Source organism: Buteo buteo, chromosome 5 (assembly GCF_964188355.1).
Source record: "Buteo buteo chromosome 5, bButBut1.hap1.1, whole genome shotgun sequence".
Lineage (NCBI taxonomy): Eukaryota > Metazoa > Chordata > Aves > Accipitriformes > Accipitridae > Buteo > Buteo buteo.
Window position 1 is genome coordinate 21669083 of NC_134175.1, and position 26143 is coordinate 21695225.

At 40.0% G+C, this 26143-nt stretch overlaps 1 protein-coding gene across 2 annotated transcripts in view; it reads right to left on the reverse strand.

The window, feature by feature from the left end:
* HECW2 (HECT, C2 and WW domain containing E3 ubiquitin protein ligase 2) overlaps positions 1-26143 on the reverse strand; it is a 172852-nt gene that overhangs the window by 76265 nt on the left and 70444 nt on the right. The window contains exons 1-2 of one of the 2 annotated variants that reach the window (XM_075028038.1): positions 14264-14676; positions 7652-7759 (exon numbers count right to left, since the gene is read on the reverse strand). In XM_075028038.1, coding sequence (XP_074884139.1) covers positions 7652-7759; positions 14264-14303 — 148 coding nt within the window. In that variant the 5' untranslated portion in view covers positions 14304-14676. Of the gene's footprint in view, positions 1-7651; positions 7760-14263; positions 14677-26143 lie in introns of those variants that run through there. The other variant, XM_075028037.1, reaches the window with a different exon arrangement.

The following is a 26143-nucleotide window of genomic DNA, read 5'->3' on the forward strand; positions in this document are numbered from 1 at the left end:
TGAAAAATAAGAAAGCATGTTCTGCGAAACTTACTTAAGAAAACTTTGTCACTAGAACAAATTAAGTCACTTGCATTCAGGCTTTACAAAGCTATAAAGGGAGATGCAATCCAGGGAAAAGGCACTGGGTTAAACCCTAATTTTTCCCAGCTGAACCCAAATACCTCTTAGACAACTGCAGGAATTTAGAAGTGTTCTGCACATCCTGCCAGTTGAATTTGTTTTCCTTAGCATGAGAGTTCAGTGAACACAACCATCTTGTTTGGACATTTAGCATTCTATTCTCTGCAGGACTTTAACCATGTACCTTTTCAATTACTTCCTACTGGGAACAGCACAGCATAGCAAACACAGCAGCAGGACACAAGTGCCAAAGTGGCTTCCTCCAGGTACTTGCAGTCTCTCTCAGCACGTATATGACAGAATTTATTTTACAGAAGGAATGATAACCCCCCCCGCAAATAAAAAGAACCTATAAAGTAACTTAAGCAGACTCACAGAAAGCTTTTTAGATAAACTAGGATCAATAACAGAAAATGTTTATGTCCCAGTGGTCTCTCCATCTAACCTGCTTCAAAGGAAACTGCTTGGACAAGTGGTTGTTCAGATAACAGTGCCTACCTATCCCTACCAGCCCCGCTCACTTTGCTGTCACTCTGAAACATTCTTATTTACAGTCATGAGCATTGCCTATTATATTCCAGTTTGGCAAAGCATTTAATTATAATCTAACCTTTAAAACAAAATGCTGGGGGTATTATGTGCTTAAGGAAGTCGACAAGGCTTGCCACAAATGTAAAAAATAGAAGGTCTGATCCTGTTTCAGTTATCTGTGATACTCAAAAATAGCTGTTAAAAGACAACAGATATAAATAGCAGAAGAATAATAGAAGTATTTCTAACTCTGTGAATGTGTTTATAAATAGGATAGGGACAATAACCATGAGTCCCCAGACAAACCACTGAAAGGGTGCTGGTTGCAGGCCGCTACAATTCCAGTACAATTCCATGTGAGAAAACCATGACCTTTATAGAATTTAATTTCAACGGTCAAAAATCATAAAGACTGTATACAAAGTAATGAACTATGTTGATAGAACATTCATTAACATTGACCATTTTGGTCAAAACCGCGAAAAAATACTAAAATGTGCTCGTATCTCTAGTAACATTAACTCTTTGCTACAGCAGCCCTTAAAAGCTAAACCACATCAAGTTCAATTATTAAAATGAGGTTTTTTTCCTTCAGTATCTATTAACTTTTTTAACAAAAAGGGAGCTGGGAGTCTGCTCTGCTAGCTACAGAGTATGGCAGTTTCAGTCTCAATACACTATTTTTGCAAAAGTTGTAATTTCATGGAAATAGGGACTGAATATAGAGAACTCCACACAAAACCTCATTTGTAACATGATAGCAGTGTAATGCAAACACATATATTACCACGTTTTCTGAATATATCTCATTGTTTACTCATGCCACAAACATGAGATTTTAAGCACAAAACAGACAGCATCTGTGCAGTCACTGCATGTCAGTATTGCAGTGTGGCGTCAGAAGTAATTTAACCACAATATCCCAAAGGTGATTTGAAAATGATTGCTGTGACAGGACTGGCAGTCTCTGGATGAATCCCAACAGCTGCACTATGCATTACTGCTCAAGACGTAAAGCCACAGCATCAGTAAAGAAAATATATGCAAATCAATATATTTCTGTTCTACTCACAGTAATGACTATGACATCAAATGTTATAAATAACAACAAAGACATTACACTACAGGTAAAGTAGGTGAAGGTGTTTCTTGTGGATACTGTAATTAATACTCATGGGACCAAAGCTGTAACTTGTAAATACAAGTCCAATACAGTCTCAAAGGATGCTCTCGGCATATGCCTGGACTAATAAACCAGGCAGGATCATTGCAGGGACTCAAGTGCGAGCACATGACCATCCGTACCACTGCATGGTGAGCAAGCATCCTCGACACAAGGGGAAGGGTTGGCTGCATGGGTGCAAGTCACGCTGTGCCACTTGGTCCCAGCAGCAGAAGACAGCCCTGGCCTGTTTTACCCACTAGAACAAGTACAGCTTTTAGCTTCTGGGGACTTTGCATATGGAAGCGCATAAGCACCAGTTAACCTGTTGTGTGACAGTGACTGTACTATACTGAATCTCCTCCCATGGCACCTCCAACATGACCTGTCCTTCCCCATGTTGCAGAAAACTGACTTAGAAGCCACAGTTAGAAACGACTGGCAGCTTTTATCAACTAGTCTTCATAAAACTTAAGCTTCCTTTCACACGCTTTTTCTATCACCAGCCTTTCTATGGATCATTTTACTCCATCTTTCTGCTAGCTCTGTCGTCCATAAGGAATACCATCATCTCTGTTCCACCATGATGCCCCAAAGGGAGACCCTGCCATCCCAAGCTCACAGACTGCTACACCCAGAGAAACACTCCACCGTCTAAAAATCACTCCTGGGGCAATTGCAGCCTCTCTTGCACCAGAGACTAAAGGTCCTGATGTACTTAAGGACCTGAACAGCCTGATGCCATCCCAATACCAGATAACTATATGAAATGTGAAAGCATTAAGCTGTGTTGCACCTTCACACTATTGCCACCACCTGTTCAGAATAATACTCCTTGCACTTGTTCTTTCCTTTCACAGGAGGATGAAAACTGTTTGTTGAGCTGCAGCCACATTTAGCAACCCTTCTGTAGTTTACAAAGCAAACAACTTGAGGGAGCCATCTAGTGAGTCATTGTTTTCCTTCCCCCACATTTTAGCAAGCCTCAAAGCAGGATGTTTTAAAGCCACCTCTACTACGTAAGGAAACAGCATCTCGGGCATACTGATGCTCAAATTCACCTTCTTGAATCTGTAAAATGACTGAGTTCCCTTTCATGCTTACATGGCACTTTTGCTGCTTCCCCAGGGGAAAGAGAAAAGAACATCTGCCTCCATACTGGTTGGTTCTGCAGTTCAGAGCCACTCACTTTGTCTCGAGATGACAGCTTAAGGACCCCAGCTGTTTGTGAGGGCGAGCTGGACTTGGTACTTTGCAAGTAATACTCTTCCCCCCTTCCCCTTCCTCAGCCACTCCCCTCAGAGGCTACTTGTATTTCTGGAATACATTAATTTCTCATTATTTCACTGTTGATTCCTTTGATTCTCCCTTCTCAGTATAGAGTCTACAGAGTTTTTTGTGTTGATTTTTGTCTAAAGCAAGTGAGAGGTTTTTTTGATCATTCCTGTTTTGCTAATTTTGGATGCTTTGGGTGGAATTAATGTCTGGTTTTAGTATGAAGATGATGAGACTCTCCCTGCCCTTTCTGCAGGTTGCTTGATCTGCATAGAGCACATGGCAAACTATGCCTTTGCATGTTACTTGTTTGGGAAATAGGAGATACTGAATCCATAGGGAGGGATTTTAAGAGGAATAAATGGAATGACTGGAACATTGATTTACAAGACTGAGGATACACAGTCATACAAAATTCAGGAAAATGCTTATGCAAAGCCTACCTTTAAACGTAAGCATAAATTCCACAGACCTCAGTGAAACTATTAAGTTTACAATTATGCTTATGGAAAAACAGCTTCCCAAATTAAGGCATAAGATGCTTCTCTTAAAAGACAGAAATCTAAGGATTGCAGAAGGAATCTGAGGCCCAATCCAGCTGACTTCCACTGATTAACATTAATACAATTAAAATGAAAATACTCCTTCTGCATGAGATTCATTTGCATATGGCTTGTTAGCGATGCTATCGTGCTCTGCACTTCACCCTACAGAGATGTTACATTACTGGTGAAAAGACATGTAAAGTCCCTAAGCTCTGACACTGCTACAGAAAAAACACAACTAAAGTCTTTGGGGTAATGTGCACGCTGACTGATCTCAACTCATCATTCAACATTAGTAACTTCTGTACCTTTTCTTGCCAAAATGAGAGACAACTTCAGGCCAGTTTTGACTGTAAATCTGAAAGGATTACTGCAGTTATTTAGTGTAATTCTGTTAACAAACATCATCAGTCCTCATTGCCAGAGCTGGTTCAAGGCTTCTCAGGCTTGCAGTAAACATCCCCTTCCACTCCTTGTGTATAGATAGAGCAGGGAGCCCGCCAATCATATGGGTATAGCAGGATGTAGGCAGTGGCAATTAAGCACTGTCTGTGCACCAAACATGAAACAGCTCCAAGCCAGAAAACCCTGCAGTGACATAAGCCCAGCTCTAACTCGGTTATATACCTAGCTTATCATCAGCCTGCTGGAGCCCCTCTACACATCAGAGCATGAGCAATAGCTAGAGGACTGGGTCAACGGTAATGTCGCCAAGTGCAAGAGGGAGACTTGCAAGTCTCTGCCCCAGGAGTGGAGCGACCCCGTGCATCACCACGGCCTCTGAACAGACTGGCAAAGCTGCAGCCCTGCTGAAAACAACCTGGGCTCAAGTTGAATATGAGCCAGCGCATGCTCTCACCGCAAATACAACAAACCACCTCACAAGCTGCGTTAGAAGGTGCGTGGCCAGCAGATAGACGGAAGTTACTGTCCCCCTCTACTTGGTACTGGTGAGGAATACTGTGCCTAATTTTGGGTCCCTAGGTTCAAGAGCATGGAGAAAATGGAGAGGGGACAGCAGAGGGCTACAAAGATGGTTGGGAAGGGGAGGCTGAAGGAGCTGGCCTTGTTTAGTCTGGTGAAGAGGAGGTTAAGGCAAGACAAATATTATAAACTCAACTCTTTCTAGTTCCATCAGAAGATTTTAAAAGGGGCAACAGCACCAAAGTTAAGCTTTGGCCATTCAGGTTTGATGCCAGAGAAATATTTTTAGCTGGAACAATACTGCAGCACTGGAAAAGGTTACCTACAGCACATATGAAATCTCTGTCCTTGAACTTTTTCAATACTGTGCTTTACAAACCACAGCTGACCAGGTTTGGTCCTACTGTTGGTCCCAGTTAAAACAGAAGGTTGGATGCAGCCAGCATTCCTATGCTGTAATTAGTCTCTAGCTGAGTTTAGATTGATCCATTTACACATTTTGTCCATGCTGGTCCCCAAGACATTGTTGCTTCTTATTGGAGCTGCTGCTTCAAAAATTCAGGGACATTGCTGCTGAATCTGGGATTGTTCTCCACTTGCTCCTTTCTTTCCTAGAGAAGCATGGTCAAGTTGCTAATGGTCTGCTGCATGTCATTACTGTGAGGAGCAAATATGATAAACCCCTAATACTATGACCTGTATCTGATATATTCTGCCTCTTCACAAAGATATTTCTAAACACGAGAAATCTACAACCGTAGAGTTCTTTCCAAAATTTGGAAAATAATAGCAGATAAAAGCATCAGAGATACACTTCAATAATCAGGCACATAGTTACTGGGGATGTTAGCCTCCTCATCTGCCTCTCCCTCTTTCTCCCTTGCTATGACAGTGGCATCACATGCAGTGCTACACTAAGAGTACAAATTATATCAGCACCACCACAGAAGAAAGAAGCTAATAGGAGCTAAGTTCATCTCTGTGGCTGGCACAGGCTGGGCAGTAACAATGTCTGCAGAGCACCATGAGAACCCTGACAGCACAGCTCTTCCCACACCCAGCCTGGTGCTGCACCGCAGAGGCAGTAACTGGTTGTACCTGAACTGCACAGCCACCTGCTGCATTTGCCTGAGCTGTGACTTGGTGATCTGAAGAATAAAAAAGAAAGAAAGAAGGAGAAAGGAAAAAAAACAAACAAACAAAAAAAAGCAGCTGCCTGTAGTTGCATCAGAGTTGTTTTGCCACCGATAAGCTGTAAAAAGCAGCTTGCAGAGCAAACGTGGTCACGTATCTGTGGAGCCTTCTAGTTTAAAAAGTGGAATCAGAAAAAAGTGCAATTTTTGGCCTCTCACTAGCAACACAAGTGTCACTGGTGACATATTTATCTGCCATACTATGTGCTATACCAACATATGCTCATAAACATTCCTTTTTACAGTTCTCAACTGTTGCCTAATTGCTTGTCTCTGTTCATTGTATGGCAGCAAAACTGTTCATTAGTAAAACTAACCACAACCAAAGAATATACATCCTGCACTCTATCAGTTGGTTGCGAAGTGCAGCTTGTTGCAAAGTGCGAAGTCAGTTGCAGCTGATTTTAAGTCACAACTACTAGTTCTTGAAGCATTAGCCTAGGTTACTCACATGAACTAAAAATGTTGTTCAAGAGCCTCTGCTCCATACATTATGGGGCAACAAATAACCAGCTTAAAGATACAGACAAACATCCTTGAAGTCAAACTGCCCATACTGGCAACAATACTGATAGAGCAGATGTACAAGGCAATGAACTCTTCTAACATACATTTTAATCTGCTTTAATATACCACTGTCCTTGGGATCAGGAAAGTTAATTATCTTGATCTTTATTATTTTCTTGATCTTTATCTTCAGTTCAATCATTTTTTCCTGTAATGAACTCTTGAAAATTAGTTTAATTTTATCCTAGTAAAGCTTCTTTTGTTTGTTAAAGAAACGTGCTGCGTAACACACTGGGTAACTTGGCAAGATTCAATGATGAGTTCTAGATATAAGAAGTTTTAATGATTATTTATAGTACAGGGTATACAACACCTCTTGAAATACATGTATTGCTGTTACATCAGTTAATTAGAATAAAAATTTCTGCCAAGACCTACAGTTAGCAGCATTGCAGTGTACAGTGAAGTAACAGAGTGGGAGTTTTTGTGGTTTTTTTTAATTTTATTTTATGAAGGAAGATTCATTGCTGTGAGGCTAAACAGGTGGTACAGCAGCTCACAGCTCTTTTGGGACTGATTGCCACTTTGATGCTTAGCATATCAGCGTTTCCAGCAAGCTCACACACAACCTCCTAGGATTAGAACATCAATTTCTTTAGGGGATCATATACTTTAGATGGTAAGATAGCTCCTTTTCATCAAAAAGCAAAAAAACAAAGGACATAATAATAATTTAAAAAAAAAAAAGCACAGAGCAGAGTGGCTTAGCTTCCTATAACTCCTGGTCACCTAAGGGAGCGGCATAGCTCTCTGATTTGAAGCTTGGCTACCAATACTCCTTACGGAGTTCAACTGAAGACTTTTTCTTCCAGTCACATAGAGACTCTCAACATTTCAAAATTGCCTAGTGGATTTCCCAACTTCAGCTGAGAAATCCTGATGCAACTGGACAGGGGGCTGGCACTTCCTAGAGACGAATCTAACCTTCATACTAACAAACATTAGCAAGCACTACTAGCTTACTACCTTTTCCTTCGCGTGCATTTACCATTAATGTTTGTCCAGCTGAAATGTTAAATATCTTCGGAAAAGACTTCATCTTTCAATGCATATATACTATATGACATTGCACAAGGCAATTTCTTCCTCCCTTAAAGTGAAGCATACTGTCTACGAACATCCCTAGAATACAAAGGTACATCTAAGTACAATGCCATTTTTATAATGTCCAGCAAATGCACTGGAAAATGCTGCCTGTTAGAGCAATACGATCAATTCCTTTGGTTCATCAGAGGGATTGATGAAATGGATATCAAATGCCATTCTGTTGACTTGCCTTGACACAAAGGCATGCTTGCCTTTGGATATGCATTGGATAAACAGGTACTCACATTCCATAAAATAGGGGCCAGGTTCAATTCGCCATACAATTTGTCCTTTTTGCGTGCCAGTCACTCCCCGATTCTTGGAATCCCAGAAATTGGCTGGAGAGTTCTCATCTGAAAGAAAAAAAAATATTTTGTCAAGTAGTATTTATAGTAGTAGTTTTCTTGGTTTTCTGGTTCAAAAGGCCCAGATACAAAAAATTATTTGTGTTAAAAAAAAATTAAAAATAATCAAACTAACTGGCAAAAGATAAATGGCTTCTCTTTTACACTTGATAGTTAGATCAATTTATGCAGAGTGAGCAGACATACATACAGCCAAAGTAAATATATGGTTTCCTGTAAGAGGTGACCTGCCAAGGTATAGTATTAAATTCCAAAACTTCCCTAACTCAACAGAGAGGCTATTGGGAATGTATAGCTGATTGAAACTTCATCACAGAGTTACCACACCGTTTTATACGGTGGTCCTGCTCTGTGATGTGAAAAATGTAGCATTCATTCCCTAGCTAGGAAGTATGGAATTGCAATTAGAGGTATCAAGACTTACTTCAGTTTTTAATATATTCCTATGTTTTAGAAACCAGCAAGAATATTTTTATACATACACCAAAAAAGCTGACACTTTCAGTTTCCTCACAGGTACAGTATTATTCCCTATCAGTGAAGTCTAGTTAGAGGCTCAAAGCAAAGAACTGTCACTTAGTAAGTCAGAGATACAAATGAGAGATTCAGCAAAATACATTCAAAAGAGAATGGAGAAACAAGTAGTAAGTATCTGCAGATCAGATCAGCAGTATCAGTATTTTCCTCTCTTGAACCAAGCTTTTTGTCCTAACAGTAACAAACACAGGTCTTGGGGTTTGTTTTTTATTTACCAGCCTGTATTCAGTCACCCAGAACGCTGTATGAATGAAAGAAAACCAGAGTGAGAAGCTGTTGGGAAGGGCACAAAGGTTAGTTACGATGACCCAGAGGAAGCTGACATAAATCCAACTTAACTCTTTTGTACAGGAAGTTCTTTGGAAGTATGCATCATAACATTTTACAAGTGCATTTAGGCAGCAATTTCTTAATTAGACAATTATACCTGTGACCTCAAATACAACATCCTAATTCTTTCCAGTGGTACTTGATACTCCGTAGTCTTAAATCTATTTTTTTTTAAATATCCTGTTTGTTAAATATCCACATTTGAGTGCATTCTGCAATCTTAAAAAGACTTCACTAAGAACTTAGTCTACTGTGGCTTTGTTCATGAAACTCCTATCCATTCAAGCATGTTTTCTTTGTACTTTGGTAGGAACTCCCACATAAATAAGATTGCAGAATTGTCACCTACATTTTCGAAATCCATATGCTATTTATGAAAGAATAATAAACAATGCAGCTTTGTTACTTTTATCTTAAAAATAGAAACTTACACTAAAACTTCTCTTTCTCCTTTTCATTCCGACTGCTCATCTCAGTGTACGCACAATAAGTACGGAATCACGATTAGTGCTGTCTATACGTTCACATCCCACCAAAGTAACATGCAAAGCATTACCAGACACACACTGGACTTCTGTGACTGCTCAGGAGAAAGTTACAAACCCTGTCCACAACCTGGAAGAGCTCTGGAGAGTCAAGAAGTGGCCAAGGCAAGCTACTGATGTTTTTATGCCTTCAGGCATGGGCAACAGAAAAATTTTAGAAAGCTGTCATCTGAACACCTCAACATCATGACAAGTCCACAATAGTTTCATAATTATCTCAGTGATCGCAAGAAGGGACAGGAGGGTTCTCCTAACACCTGTGATCCTCAAGCATACAATACCCTCAGGCTTAACTTTTCATGTGGAATCAACATGATAGCACCTAAACTGCATACACCATAAAGTTGGGCACACAGGCAGTAAAAACTTAAAACACGCATACTTATTCTTCATCACAGTGCAAAACTTTCAGAGTAAACTAAGCTGTATCTCATCCATGTGTTTCTTTTTTGTTTCAAAGCTACATAAAGAGGAACTCTGAAAGTACACCCTGTAAATCATCTCATGGGCCTCAAAAAAACCCAGAAATCTCTGTATGTGGTTTGCAGTGACAAATAACCAAAACAATACACTGTTGACTTATTCATTTACTTTTTCACTTTTTAATGTGCCTTCCTAACCCAAGGCCCCACTACTATCTTCCACAGACAGATCTCTGGGAAGCCAGGAGATGTAGCTTAACTTCTAGCAACTCTACACTAGTGCCTATTTTCGTCCACCATACAAGCTTGGTTATCCAAACAATCGCTTCCAAAAGCAAGCAGATTCTTTAAATATTCCACAGTTATCTGAAACACAGATAGTTTTAAATTATTCAGTGTTTTTATTACATCTAGGTAAATAAAGATGTATTGTATGACAAAACCCCACCTCCCTTAACGTTCTAGTTCTGAATTTCTGTATTTAATCAACCAGAGAAGAGTCTGTTCATCATTCTAAGCAGAAGAACAGATATTTGGTATATTATAACCATAAACATGAAAATTTTTATTCTTATCTTGTTCAGCAAATCAAGGAACTCTGAAGCAATGAGATACACCTTTAACAGTGAGATTTCCAATATTAAGGCACAAGCAATTGTTCTTTGTTTTTTAAAATCAGTAGCTAAGTAAAGTCAAAGGTAATTTTTACAGGGACACTGATAAGCTTTAGAAAAGGTCCTACATGAACTGAGTCTCGAATTCTGAGTTGACAGTTACAAGAAAGCAGAACATTTTCTTACACCTTATTTAATAAAATCCAACATTTAAGAAAGTGCCTGAATTTTCAGTCTTTTCATGAAGGAATAGTCTCCTCTGCAGCAATGAAGACTAAATCATTGATACTCCGCCCACAGGCACGCTGCCATTGCAACAGAATGTGGGGGAGACAGAGGGATGAAAAATGCTGACAGACCTCTGCCTGTCAGCAATCAACTCAAATTACAGAATTTATTTTGGACAGCTTTGATTTTCTTCTGAAACAAGATTTGTTTTTTCTACTTTTATGATGTTATTCACACAGGGGAAAAAAATAACATTACTAATGCATATAGAAAAATAACTTTAAACCTCAGCTCATGGATTTTAAAAAAAGAAACTGAACAGGGAAAAAAAATCAAATAGCATGAAAACATTAAAGTACACAATATTGCCAAAATTTACTTATCAACAGTGCAATAAAAAAGTTAAACAGTGATAGTCTCAGCAATATTCAGCTGTGAAAAAAAAAGTGTTTGAGAGCACGAAAAGCAGTATCAGAATTACCACTACCTCATCTCTCCTCTTCCCCAAAACATATATATGTACGTACATGCGTATATATGCACACACACACACACTATATATATATATATATGTATTCCATAGGGAACTTAAATTCTAAGAAGTTCTAGTCCCCTTTTAGCACATAATTGTTGCTGTTTGTGAAACTGGCAGCTGTTCCAGAATCTGGGCCAAAGAGTAGATATAAATATCCCTTCCCAGAGCATAAAATATGCAACAAAATACTGTCTTACTGCATTGGTACCTTGTCCAGCAAGTCTACACTTCTGAAAGAAATAAAACAATGCAATATGCACAGTATCTTTCTATCTTAATTCTTAGACACAAAATACTACGGAAAGTAGCTTAATTCTCAGAGCTGCAACCCCTTGACAAATCAGCGTCTGTAAGACATGTTCTACAATGAAAAGTGGGTAGTCGTATATGTATCACTGTGTAGAACTTCACACTGACTAGCGCTCCTTGAAATCACTATAAAGCAAATGTGTTCTGAGTAATAACGTTTTCTTTATTTAACTGCTAAGCAATCAGCCAAACCTGGTATTAAGAACTGAACTCATTTTTTCTACTTTCAGGCTTCACCATCATTACAACACCCTTTAAGGTAAGTTAGATACCAACGGCATCTGTAATACCCACAGCTTGTGCTCTCCATGTCAGCATTGTAGTTCTCCTCCTGTGTCCACAGCTCTGCCCTGACGTGACAGTGAATGGGATGCAGCTCCCTCTGGTATGTGTCAGTTCGGTACAGCTATCTTATGTGAAAAGCAATATGGAAGTACTGGATAAATGGATCAACAATGCAATGAAAGAGGGTACCATTTTTACAGAATTAGTTTTCACAATAAAATTATCCCCATAAAAGAGTAAGAGCCATAAGAAGCTCCAGTATGCCCACACCTTTTCTGTACTGGGAGCCCAGAACTGGACACAGCACTGAGATGTGTCTCACCAGTGCTAAGTATAGGGGAAGGACCACTTCCCTCACCCTGCTGGCTAAGGTTCTTCCTAATGCAGCCCAGGATGCCAGTGGGTGGCCTGGGCACACTGTTTGCTCTTGTTCAACTTGCTGACCACCAGGACCTCCAGGTCTTTTTCTGCAAAGCCGATTTCCAGATGCTCGGCTGCCAGCCTGTCCCAGTGTCAGGGGTTATTCCACCCCAGGGGCAGGACTTGGCATTGCCCTTTGAACTTCGTGACATTCCTGTTTACCCATTTCTCCACCCCGTCTGAATGGCAGCAAAATATCTGGTTTATCAACTGCTACTCGCAGTTTTGCACGAGGATGTTATAGGAGCGTTGAAAGCCCTGCTAAGCCAGTATCTGACATCAGGAGTCAGGAGGCTTCTGTGGCGTTCATGTTTTGCTCTTTGTGTCTTACCGCTTTCACTATTTCTGTCTTAGGAAAAAGGATAAACTAGCTGAAATCCATCACCTTACAGAGCCGTCTTGCATAGCTTATATCAATAAATAAATAAGATACAGTCTTTTGTAAGACAGTTAAAAACCAAGAACTGCTACCAATTAATATCTGACACAAACCTTATAGTCCCAGTGCACAGACTGGTCATATGCAAACCAATGCTCATCTTCTGGTCCCAGTTTCTGTGGTCAGTAGTGCTAGGTTATGTGATAAAAGGCTTGTCTCCATGAATACAAAGGAATTTTATTCTTCAAATACCAAAGCATTATAGAAGTCAGTCACAAACTCCTAGTGTGGAAACATCACGGATTGCTTACTACATAGGAAAAAATTTAAAAGTTCCCTATAGCAATCTAAGAGCTTCAAACTTTTGCATACTGATCTCTTTTCTGTAACACATTTACAAAGATGCTTATAGGCAGAGCTCAGAGAGAAGGTGATGCTTAACAGATTCTGAATGTCACTGAATGGTTTTAATTATACACAATTTTACAATTTTCACCTTTCACTACCACATATGGGTATTCTAATTCACGGCTCTTGGAAAAATCCATACAGCTTAGCTCAGAAAAGATCAGTCATATTGGTAACACCATTGTATCCCTGCATAATTCTCTTACCCTCATTTGGGATTTACATCCCAATCTCCATTTTCTCATCCCTTTCTGGAAGATGTTTCACGCAAAAATCTTTTAAAGTGTTTGTATTGTTTACTCTTGATTTAAAATTTTACATTGAGTTCAAGTTGTCAAAATGCTGACTTCCTTAGCAGTTAATTTTAATAAATTCTTCGTCACTGAAGATGATGCGTGAGATGTCTCCAATTATTAAGAGGGGTGTTTGTACTCAGGCCAGGGAAGCTTATAAAGCATCAATCTAAATGTTATTTCTCTTGTCAGGTGTTCTCTTATAGTAGGAGGAGCTGGAAACCTGGCAGATAGCAAGGCTACATAGAGTTTTGTTTCAAGCTGAGATTTGTGGATCTGCCATCAGTTTCTCTCATAAGCATACTAGTGAGAATGGTCATCCTCTATTTTACTCTGTCATTTCCCTCAGTCTTTACAAGTAACAGGTTTGTAGTTAATCTGCATCGGAGGTTATTTCTGAACTCAATTTTGAGCCAACCATCAGGAGAGCTCTAGGATGGCATTCCAATGTAAAACAGAAATCCAATTTACATGAATTTTAGTGCACAACTTCCAAAACCTCAGTCCTCGTGCCAGTAAGTGCACTCCCCTTTTTGGTGCGAGCACACACTTCCAAGCAGTAAAACTGACTGTCACCAAAATGTAAGAACATTCCAAAGAGCACTCGCTGTGGATTTGGAGCAACTGACTGGGAAAGTTCGTAACGCTAAATTTTGTGCAATATTTTCACTTTGGTAACCTCTAATAATTTTAATTCTATAAGTACTAAAAAAAAAAAGGTCCAGGGGTAATCATTAAAGAAGTAGCACAATGTTTAACAAACTAATGAACTAAATCAATTTCTTCCTTATATCTAACATATGTTTAAAAGCAACTGAAAACTGCATCAGGACACATTTAAAGGGAAAGACAAATTTTATCACCTGAGGCCTCACTCCTTTGCTGGAAAGCCAGTAAGTAAATTAACAATTTCAAGGTAGAGCTTCCACTGCAAGCAATTATTATAATAAATTACATTATGTCAACCCATTTAAAACACACTACATATCAGTTACTACCATACAAACAAATATTAACCCACTATGTACAGCTTATGTTCTGTGATTTTCAGAATTCCCCATCTCAGTCTGTGAACAGTTCACAGGCTTTCTGGTGGAATCAAAACATTGCTCACAGAAGACAGCACTGGTGTATGCAGTACATTGCTGAAATTGAAGGTCAACACTTAGTTGCACTTTCTAGCTTACCTGGCCATTCCAAAGGATGCCTGTGGATCCTAAACTGCATTCCTCCATCTGAGCCCAATAAACAAACTGAAGAATAAAAAAAAGTAAGGTTTTACAGGACGGATCCTGAAAACAGCATCCCTGCTCCCAATCACTAACGGTATTTTTTGCAAAAGTTGCCTTCTGGACCCAGCCTGCGCAGCTCAAGTTTGGAGGCTTTAGCTCTGTATTAGCACTGTTGCATAATCTCCGCTCCACGAGGCGTGCCTGTCCTCTCCCTTCCTCTTGTCATTTGAAGGAAAGGGGTTTAGAAGGATGTTCTCAAACTGCCCAGCAGTTTCTAGCAGTTACACACAATTGTCTGTCTCTTCTCCTTGAATCAAGGGTTTATCTAGGTTCAAACTGCCCGTGTTAAAACACATAAAGTATGACGTCCCTCAAGCTCCGCTATTTGCGGCCACTCCCCTCTGAAGGGTACAGGATGCCGAAGCCCCATCCTCCCTCCACTTCCTTCCTCGCCTTGTCCATGGGAGGATTCCTAAGCACAGCCACAGCCCCGCAGCACAGGGCAGGCTGATGGAAACAGAAGGATCCTTAAATCCTAGAAATGACAGCAAGGCAGCCACAGCCACAAGCGCAGCAGGAGCTCCCTGGAAGTGCTGGCTTTTGTTTACTCAGTATTTCGCTCTCCCGCATGACTTCCCCACAAATCCAGTTATTTTAGAGAAGACGAGACTGCCCCGTAACATTTGGCTGGGATGAAGCTGCCTTTAAGCCAGGATAACCCTGTACTGGGCACTCCTGAGCAGGAGGATAAGCAGGGGGCAGAGAGCTGCTATTACTACCTCTCCTCCTCCAGGTTGGTAAATGCCACCTCAGCGCAGGGGCTCGGACAAGGCTCCGTTTTGCCGGATGCTCTGACTGCTCACAAGCCTCCTCATGGATGCTGGCAGCTGACCTACAACTCCTTCAACTTACAGCAAGGACCCAAACTGTGCCAAAGCGGCCCCAGTACTGCAAGAACAAAAAGGGTACTAAAAGGTATCTTTGCAATCTGGTCCATGGTCTGCAGATCAAGTCCTTTGCAGCACACATTTCACTAAATTGTATGCTTGTGGAGCACTATGTTCAAGCTCTTAAAGCAAATCTTGGTTTTCCTAGTAATAATCAGTCAACAAAAAAAAAAAGGGAAAAAAAATAACTCTTATAGGAATATATATTCATACTCAGCTTGAAGACTTTCCAAAAAATGCTTCCAGTCAAAGAAATTAAGATGGACTCTGCTAAAGAAGAACTGAAAGCTACTGTATTACTTTATGTTTGCATAAGCACCTCTAGGAATTGTCTTTTCAAAGGACAGGAGGGGAAAGAACACCAGAACTGGACTACTGTAAGAGAAATTTAAAACACTGCTGTGTACTAAATGGCTGGCTGGAAACTGTTCTCTCCTTGTTGCCAACTGAGCAACCGCCCAAAAAGCTGAGAAGAACAAAATTCTTGGACAGTCTTAAAAGCTGCCTAAGCAGCTACTAGAGCCTACTACATGCTATCAGGGATCTCTGTACTCTTCATAACGCTTTGGAAAACTTGGATGGTAATGAAAATATAAGACACAAATCTTCAGCTGAGGAAAGCAAAGGCAGAAAAATAAGGGGCGGAGAAAGGTAAAACAGATGCTCTTACAGTCTCACACTGGAAAGAAGTGGCTGTTGGGGCTCTTCATGAAGGTGATGGTGCACTGCAAGGTGACACTCTGAACTCCAACCTAGACACAAATATCGGCCTTTGGGTGACACGGTCCTGCTATATTAGCAGTGAAGGATCATCATCATCTGTATTTGGATATTTAGTATCATGACCCAGGGTCAAAAAAGCAGGGAGATGTTTGTTCCTCACTGCATGGCAGCCATTTGTTCCCTTGCACAACCAAACTTAAGGTTCAGATACCTCCACTTGCTGCCCCTGAGCTGTGGGCAAGAAGAGGAAAGACTCCACTCGCATTCCCTTGGGTGCCCTCTGCAACCCCCTATATACCACATATATTATGTTGCTGATGTTTATTGCACTCTATTACTTTACACAGCAAGAACAAATACTAATTATTCTACCTGTGACTGACAGGACGGTCAGGAATAAGCTATATTTCTCTAACACTTCAGCCCTACTTCAGCTGCAGGAGCAGAGCAAGGGTAGAAGCCATACCATACACCCCATCAAAACACTAAACAATGAAACCTTTTTTGTTATTGAAGCTTAAGTTAATAGAGTGGCAAGATCTTTGCTCTCATTTTCATACACAGCCCTTACTCTGACACTGGCCATGAGATAGACTATTTCCTTCTTTTTCAAGAATTATACTACTACATTTTGTTTCCTTCTGTAAGTACACTAACACTTCAAAGTGGGTATCAGAGCATTTCCATGTGCCCTTACACAACGTGATAATTCAAGGCACAGCAGCAGCTCAAAGGATTGGTTAACTGGAATGCAGGACAAAGATATTGCAAAAAAATACAAGCGATTTTTTCAGACATGTGACACAGTACAATGGCAGGAATAAAGTGGAATTCCACTTCTCTGTATTCATAGTAAAGACATCACTGACATTCAAAGCATTCAAAGACAAAAATAAATCCTTTCACCCATCTCACTGGCAAAAATTCAGAAGTGTAACAATAGGAAGGAAATGACCTCAAGCTTAACCTCTTTCCTGAAAATCTTATTAATCCTCCTCCATAAAATGATGTGCACTTCATTCCCATCTACACTTCAGGTTTCACACATGCACCAGCCCCGCAGCACAAGCGCTCTGTGCAGCGTGGGTCACTGACCAGCTGACCAGGCTCACCTGGAAGCCAGATCCTACACAACACACATACACAACGCTTGGGTGTTTCTGCAACGCACCACAAAAGACCATATACTACGAGAAAGGCATAACGTTAGACAAAAAAACTAAGCTAGACAACAACACTGAATAAACTCTGACAGATGGTACAGCATGCCCTTAACCATAAAGACCATTAAGGTACTTGATCATATTGCGGAAAAGTCCCTACATCTTCGCAAAATGCGAATAACTCACCTATCATATAGTTTACTGAGGTCCAGCTGGCTATATGTGGGGGTATGTATAGCGTGGGGGATGCTTCCCCCTCCTCCTGAAGGAAGCATCACACAGCTGAGGCAAGAGCTGCACCACCTCCCATGTCAACTCACAATCGTCTCAGCTGCTGATGGTTTGGGGAAAGTGACATCTGCAGGAGATGGAGACAGCCTGTTCCTCAGGGTGAAAGCCAAAAGCAGGGCAACCAGGCAGGGAACATTTGGAAATTCGGATTGAGGCCACCAATGGCTACTGAAGTTGGACTACATTTATAATCTAATGTACTAGACTAACTCAGTATGCTATTGTACTATAAAGATTAGAGAATAGGAGGACAGCAAAGATGCAAGCAATATACTGAGGAAAAGGGGAGCCTGTCTCTCTCCTGTAGCATCACCCTTGACACTTTCAGAAATTTTTTTTTTTTTTAAGCGCTTTGCTGTGTCTCACACCTTGTTAAGACTCCGATGCAAACCCATCTTCACAACCATAATTCCTTCTCAATATGCTGCTCTCCTCTCTGTGATATCCAGTTCCCCACCACACCCCCAAACACATCCCAATACTCCCAACAACCTTGTAGCCTAAAGGTGACTATCTCCTGCTTTTAATGGTAGCAAGTCCAAGAAAAACAAAAAAAACTCTGTGTGTACAAGCATCCTAAAGGCCTGTTATTCTAGGACAGGACAATTCAGCAGATCTAGAAACACAAGCCATTCTTTCTAATTAACTGTAAAGGGTCATTTTTGGGGTAAATACTGTCAGAGCTAAATTTAAAAAGAAAAAAAAGCTGTATCTAAGCTTTTCTGTGTCATATTTAATCTGCCAGTCTAAGTTTATTGTGAAATGTTTTTCACCATTTTCCTTCTCGACCACAACCTTATATGGTGTCAGATAAGCACTTGTTTGCTGCCACTGCACACAGAGGAGGACTGCAGCTTCCCAAGAATAAAGGGCATGCACTTTTATCTGTGACCACAATTTCCATCACAAGTCTTTGCCAGAAAAACTAGAAAATGTAAGAAAGTATTCCTGCTGTGGAAGACATGATATTAGCAAAGCTGTGCTTTTGTCAACATAGCCTATCCTGCCCCCAGATAAATTCTGTTGGTAAATAAACATTACCAACAAAAACACAATCTTGCTAGTGCAGCTGCACTTACAGAGAGGGCTTTCTCTGGTGTGGCTGTCTTGGTACAGATCACATGTAATCTCACAGACAGCGGAAAAAGTTAGGGGTCATTTATTTCATGGCCTTCATGTTGTTTTTATATGGACCAGCAGCATCTGGTCATGTACCCAGATACCCAATGCAGAAAGGTACCAGAGAAAACTGGGGGGTTTGCTTTGCATTTGTTTTTTTCTGGTCAAATATTTCTGAAGTGGAAACAGTGGAAATCAGTTCAGGAAGGGCCAGATAGTCATGGCAGCCCTGTCAAGTCTACCACTGGGGTCAGCAACCCCATCCCTCTCCCTCCTTCATAGCCCCAAAATGTACTTGGAACAACTCCTCCTCTGCAGTAAGATCATTATTGTAATTCAGTCTGCTGCTTCTCTCTGACAACAGTACACGTTTTACTTTTCTGAGAACTGGAATATTCAGGCTAGTTAAAGTTTGGGCAGCACTGAGTAGCCTGTAATATATAGGAAATCAGATTGAATGACCTCTTCGGGGTTTAATTTCAGTAAAATTTAGGCTCACTTCAGAACAATTACTAGCTCATAAGCTAACCTTAAGTACACTTTATTCCACATGTAATTTTCCTGTAACTGACCCTTCAAAAAGAGGTTTTTCTTGTGAAACTGTCAGCAAACACAATTGCTGTAACTGAGAGGCCTTAAAATAGAGTCAAGATGATTGTGTGCTATTTTTACTTTTTTTGTTTTGTTTGCAAATATGAAAATAAAACACCATTTTGAATCGTTACGAAACGTACATCTGCCCTTTAAACATCATATGCATCACTGCAATGCACATTTGTAAAAAGCACAACAGGCTAGAAGCGATTTTTAAAACATACGCATGTTATTTTAAATCTGTATTTTGAAACTGTTGCAAGTGTCTTTTGTTCTATTTATACTTATGAAATTTTAAAATCAGATACCAGCAAACAAATACTCAGCAATTGTCCACCAAAACTTACTGAAACATTTGGCTTGAGTACTCACTTTTTTCCTCTGGATAACATTTTGCAATATGCCTCATGTTGGCTACTCATGAAGCAGAGTAAAATTTATTACCAGTATATTTGCTATTACTGATCAATAGGTTTGCACAGAACATTTTCTAGTTTCCTTCTTTCCTTTTTACCCATCCTTCTGCTCCCTTCTCCTTTTTACTCCAGCTGCTCATACAGTAGAAGAAACTATGCCACATTATACAGGTTTACAGTAGTATTGGTACATTATTATCAGAAACCCTGTCAGTTTTAAGATGGGTACCCTAAGAAGTATCTAAGGGAAGCAGCAAGCCTGTTACTACCTGTATAATAAACTACAAAACTTCCTGTCCTAATTAACAGGAGCCATCCCTGCCCTAACTATCAGCAGCCATCCTGCTTCCCATGCCCTACAATTTAATAATGATATGTGAGTATTTTAAAAATTCACATAAATTTTGCAAATGCTTTTTGACAAGTATTGTGCTTATTTCCTTTTTTCATCCTCTGGTCCTAAAACTGAGATGATGATCTATTTTAAGAAACTATAATTTATTAACAAAGTTTTCAGTTAATAAATTTATCAAGTCAAAAACCTTACCTGACAGATGATCCTCAAAACTGCTAGAAAGCCCGAACTAGTTATTGATCACAGTAATTGGCAATAATTTTAAAAGCCTCATTCTAACTTACTCAAGTGACACGAATTCCTCAGTTTCTGCAATTGTCTTCTACAAAATCTGACCTGAATTCACAGGTGCATTATCCACTTGATGTGCTTTTTTTCCATTCATATTCTAGCAGACATATTACTGGCAGATATATTTACATTTTAGCAAGTGTTAAAAAATATTCATACAGCACAAAGGATGAGCTCAGACACTTCAGATAAGGAACTGTCACCTATTGTATGTGCAACATCTTGACCGACAAGACCTTCCAGGCACTGCAGAGATACAGACAAACACCAACCAACCATAAGCAGCTACACCTGAAAAGTAACTTCATGATCCTCACTCATCAAAATAAAGGAACTCATTGGCACAAGAGCTGTGTCATTCAGCAAGAGCTTGCACTTCTAATCCTCAATTCATGTCACAACTTTCAACGAAAGAGCCGCAGGCCCAAATAGATTAATTAGGTATATGTGATAATTCTGAATAAATTCTGGAAAAATCTTTTATTGTATATATGCAAATTACAAGCAAACAAAAAGGCTAAGTTCAGTAAATATATCTCTTTTCTAGAAAATAATACGCAACTCAGAAGAAAGTACAAGAGATAAAAGGTACGTATTTCTTCTTAAATCCCCATAAGGGCATAAAGTATTGTAATGAGCTGAAATCTCATTTGTGGGGAGCTCTCAGGTATGTAATGGGAAGGAGGCACTCCCTTGCCAGGTGGCATGTTCTGCTGATGGCCATGGAAGAGAATGAGCGTAACCACAAAAACGACTTAAGTGTTTTAACTGCCCACATATGCATACCCTCCACCAGTTACAGCAAGTGGCTTTTTGTGCAGGTGGAAGTTCCAATGAGAATCACTGAAGGTTTTCCCTAAGATTTTTATTAAATAAAAGATTAATTCATCATTAGCAAGTGTGTAAAACTCAGAGCACAAAACATTCTGAGTCACAAAGCCAGCATCACCCAAAGAGCTGACCCAGCCTTTGCTCACAGTGATCTATCAGCTGTTTTTATGGCCAACTAGTTGGGTGATTTTATTTTGCTTTTGATAGTAAGTCCCACCTTCAGGTTTCCCAAAGGCCTATTTTCTTTCCTGGAATGAACAAGCAAGGAGCAAAGTCAGTGCCAGACATACTCCCCAAGAGTCCTCTGGAGGCTCACTTAACTGCTCAATCACTCCTGCATTTTCAGCCCTTGTTTTACTTGGTGTTTATTCCGCCCCCCCCCCCCCTTTTTTTTTTGGTGCATGAAAGTGTTATTTATTGCTAGGGACAAAGGGCTAAAACAAGAAGCCCTAGATGCAGTATACCAACAGAACAGATAAAATGCCTAGAAAAAGGAGTCTTCCTACATACAGCAGCTGACATCCATGGATCCAGGAGGTTAGTTAGTTTGGGGTTTGCCTTCTCAAATGGTTGATGGTTTGAACCCTGGAACTATTGCAATGGCACAAAAAAAATGGATTTCCAGCAATGTGGCATCCTTCAACACTGGGTGGAGACAACCAGTTCATCACTGAAAGGAGAGGAAAGACTGCCTCTGAATTCCTCAGCTTCACTTTTGATTGCATGTGATTACTGCTTGCAGATTCTGACATTGTCTGATAAACATTTGTCTTAATCTGTTCCAGCCTTTTGACAGTCACAGTATCAGCTAGCATTTCATTCTCAGTGTTCAAGTCCATTCCCATGTCTAATACAGAAACATTTCTAAAAATGTTTTTTTTCCTTGCCAGTTCTAAGTGATTACTCACTGCCGTTTAGAAATCCTTCTAAATTTCTAAAAGTTGTCAATAAAATATGTCTCTGCAGCACATATCTCTTAAGGATCTTGTGGGATTTAATATTCCCCTAGCAGCTGTTATTTTTTAAGTTTATCTTCAATATTATGAGCTGTTTAAGCAGGAATGCAAACTAGTCTATTGTTGTCATCTGACAGTAATAGGTTTCTTAGGGAATTTATTAGAAAGTCAGAGAGCTTGCTGGTTTGGAATATAGAAAAATACTTATATTTAAACAATACACTTTTGTCATACTTAAATTTTCAGTAATCTAAACCAAATGTAAAACCCAGTAACAAAAAGAGGAAACAGCCCAAGAATGCAGGTTCTAACTCAATGTATAAACAGGCATCAATGCTTCCCTCTCATGCGTCTATTAAAGAGTGAACCCATTAACTATGATATTGTGGATACCTCTGCATAAGCAATTTCTCCTTTCCTTTCTACAAACCACATAACCTCTAGCTTAAGTAAACAGTAACGTCCTCCTATTTTATTTATATATGTATATGTTTGCTAAGGCATCTAAATGGCTGATAAGTAATGCTGTGGAAACCCTACAGATAGAGAGGAATAATAGGTCAGCATAAAGAGAGCACATCCATGCAAGCAGCGCGCTAAGGAAGGCTATTAAAGGAATATGCTGAATCACTATCCTTCACTACCTTTGTCACAATTATCACTCATGCTCCTGTCCAGCTACACTTTCCACCTCCCCCTCAGTGCCTCAGGATGGCAAGATCTAATGGCAGATTCCTCATTTGGTAGATTTCTCCATTGCTGAAAAGTTCTTCCAGGCTCTTTACAGTCTCTTCACTTGAAATGAGCTTATTCCAAAACCTTTGTTCTGAACTGGCATAAAAGTAGACCTAAACATTGTAGTATTTTAAAAATTATTAATGAGGCTATTGCTCTTATTTGACTTCAGATGTGCTGAGATGCTTTACCATTTCAAGAAATGTTTCATACTCCTAGCTCTGACCAGATTCCTCCTTTTACCTACCTCCTGCTTTGGATGTAAGGATTCAGGATTCACTTTAGATTTGATATAGCTATTAGTAATTAGCAGAATGAACACATTATATAGGACAATCAGAGTTCATTATGAAGCCCAGCAAAGCTGTAAGAAGTGAAACATCATCTCTAAGCATTTACTACTAATGTTGCACCTGAAATAAAGTATTTTGAACGTTCCCAAAGACATGTATTATTCCCTTATTGGTAGATGACAACAGCCAGCGCTACTCAATATGGTCGTGTATATCCAAGAAGCAGTCAAGCAATATACAAAAACAACAAAAAAGAAACCTATGGCTTCAGAAGTATATAAAAATGCTTTCTTAAACAAAAAAATCCTGTACAGATTGGTTATATTACACCTAACTATGCACAATTTCATACAGTGAGCTCTGATGCTGAAAACTTTTTTAATACAATTTGTGAACCGAGTCCCTAGGGCATAATTTTCAGCTGAGCTACGGTTTCTGCATTTTTGTATAATTTTATATTGTGTGTCATTGATGACTTGCAAACACAGACTATCCCATTTGGGGATCTGGCACTAGCATGCTGACATTGCAAAATTTAACAGCACAATTAAGGAAACACTGTAGACACCAGGAGAAGGGGTTTTTGGATGAGCATGACTGAAGTCTGACCCAATTCACATTCCAGAAGCACATCATGTTTTTTTCAGTCATTTCCACCAAACAATATAGTGTGGTTATATGCTGTTTTAATATTCAAGCAGACACAGGATAACCCAGAAATAGTTCAGGAGCGCAGCACATTCTAAATTTGCACATACACTTTCAAAGATGCTATTTTTGCAAGGTATACAGGCACAGGAAATCTAGTTTGTTCACTTCTGTCTCAGTGCCTACATTCTTCTGCTGTCCCTGACCTGATTCAGGTTCCCTCGGACTGCAGCCTGGGGCTTGTTTACTTGACAGAAATTCACAAGTTTTTGTTGGTTCTTTGCTGAGGAGACCAAACCCATTTTGTCACAACATGCTGACAGTTTGTCATGGTGGCTGTAGCCACCTATTTTCGCTGATTTTCTCTACCACACTTTGGATACCATCCCCTAATGCCTCAACCTGGAGCTGCAAGCAGGTACATTTGCTGACCTGCAAGTCAACCTTGTGTTAAGCACTCTTCTTCTTTCCCACAATCCTGCCAAATACATTACTGTCAATAATTTCTTCAGATTCTTCAACAGAGACACTTCTTCTAATGCAATACTTTTTTTTTTTTTTTTTAAATAAACCATGACTATTCTGCCCTTTTGCTTGCCCTTGCTAAGAGGAATGGAGGACCATTCCCTTCCCCATGCAGTCACAGAGCCCTATCTCCCCAAGAACTGGGAATGATTAAATAAAAAATTAACTACAAAATGAAGTAGTTGGATTTTATACCAGGCAAGCATAGAGGGTTGGAAATATTTATAAGCACTCGGAAAGAAACTGTAACAGATATGCCATGTGATACTCTCTTGTAAATATCCAAAAAATGGAGGGGGAAAAGCCATCGCTATCCTAAATCCTCAGCACTGTGAACTGGTGAACATGGCGAACTGGTGAACACTGCTTTACAACCGCTCACGATCGTAGTCATTTTGGGGAGTTTTTGGTTGGTTGGTTCCACCACCCCCTTCACTTTTCACCCTCTTCAGAATAACTAAGAAATACCTGTGCTACTTCAGGAAAGACTTCAGCTGCATTGAACCTCAGGGCAAAACCGTTGTGGAACTTGCAGTTGCAACTCCTAATACATACTGCTACTTCACTCCTAAAGATCATATTGAAAAGCCTATAAATCAAAGTATCAAAGTACCGTGGCCAACACTTATCCTCCAAGGACAGAAATGTAGCAAGTCAATTGTTCATGACTGCAAGTCACAGACAAACACTGACGACAACTAGAAAACCAGAGGCAGAGACACGCACCATCTTCCAACTCCCTCCCTTCGCAGGGTGGGGTGCAGAGGGGGGGAACTTTTAGATGGAGCATCACAGTTGGATTTTTATTTCACACCTGCATTTATCCAACTCTCATTGTTTTGAGACACTTTACATACCAACAGGGTCAAGTCCTTTGCATTTACTCTGCACTTTCTTCTTTCTGTTGTGATCTGCATTTATTCACGTTTTTCCGGAGTGCCTAAAAAGCTGACACTGTACGTCATCTGTTCGGAGAGATGGTATTTATTGCTTGCATCAGGGATTTTCTGTGTAATACACTAAAGCAGGGCAAGCTGGCTAATTACTGCTGCATCCAAGTTCAAAGTTCAGATCCAGATGTCAAACTTCTTAAAAATTCAGGATCATCTGGTTTTACTTTTGGTTTGGCTCATCAGAGAGAAAATCCCAAATCATGACATTTGATGCTGGCTTCCTCATTTCTGTCCCTGAGCTGCTGTGTAATTCTTGGGAAGCAAAAGAAAATCCCAAAGCCTTGGCTACCTACTGTATAAGACATACATGTTACTAAAATGGTGTCTTTTTACTTATTTTTAAACTATGTAGGATTCCAGTCAGTTGCCAGTGCAGTGACTCAGCAAAGCCCTGTGCAGAGAAACTCCCTGCTGGGACTCTTAGGGCCCTGAAGGGAGGGAGGCCAGGTCATGGGCCTTTCCTCACAGAACAAACACACCTGCTTCAGGTGACTGTGGGACACCCAGGACACCAGCAAAAAGGGCTCCTGAAACAATGCAAATTGTTTGCGAGTGATGAAATAAGGAGCTAAGGACATTGCCGATGCAACCTTCAGATTTCAGGATGCTCTTTTAAGAAAGCTTGGTAGTCCTCAACTCAGCAACTTTACATTACTCCTCTTAATTTACACGCAAGTTCAGGTGACGTCCTTAATTTTACATTAGAGATTCTGCCCGTCACTTCCCAAGCTGCACCTCTCCCACGCTGATACCTGGTAGTCTGAAAACATGCCCTACATTTCTAGCAGCAAAGCCCAGGTGCTCTTTTGGGATATTTTCTCCCAAATCATTTTGGAACATGGAGTATATATAACAGAATTTCAGAGAACATCTGTAAATTAGTATCCACAGAACTATCAAGGGCATCTATGATTTCAAACACAGTATCCTCTATTCAGTAAGTAATTTATTTCAGGAGGTTGACTCATTTCCTTAAAGCTTTTTCAGCTATCTGT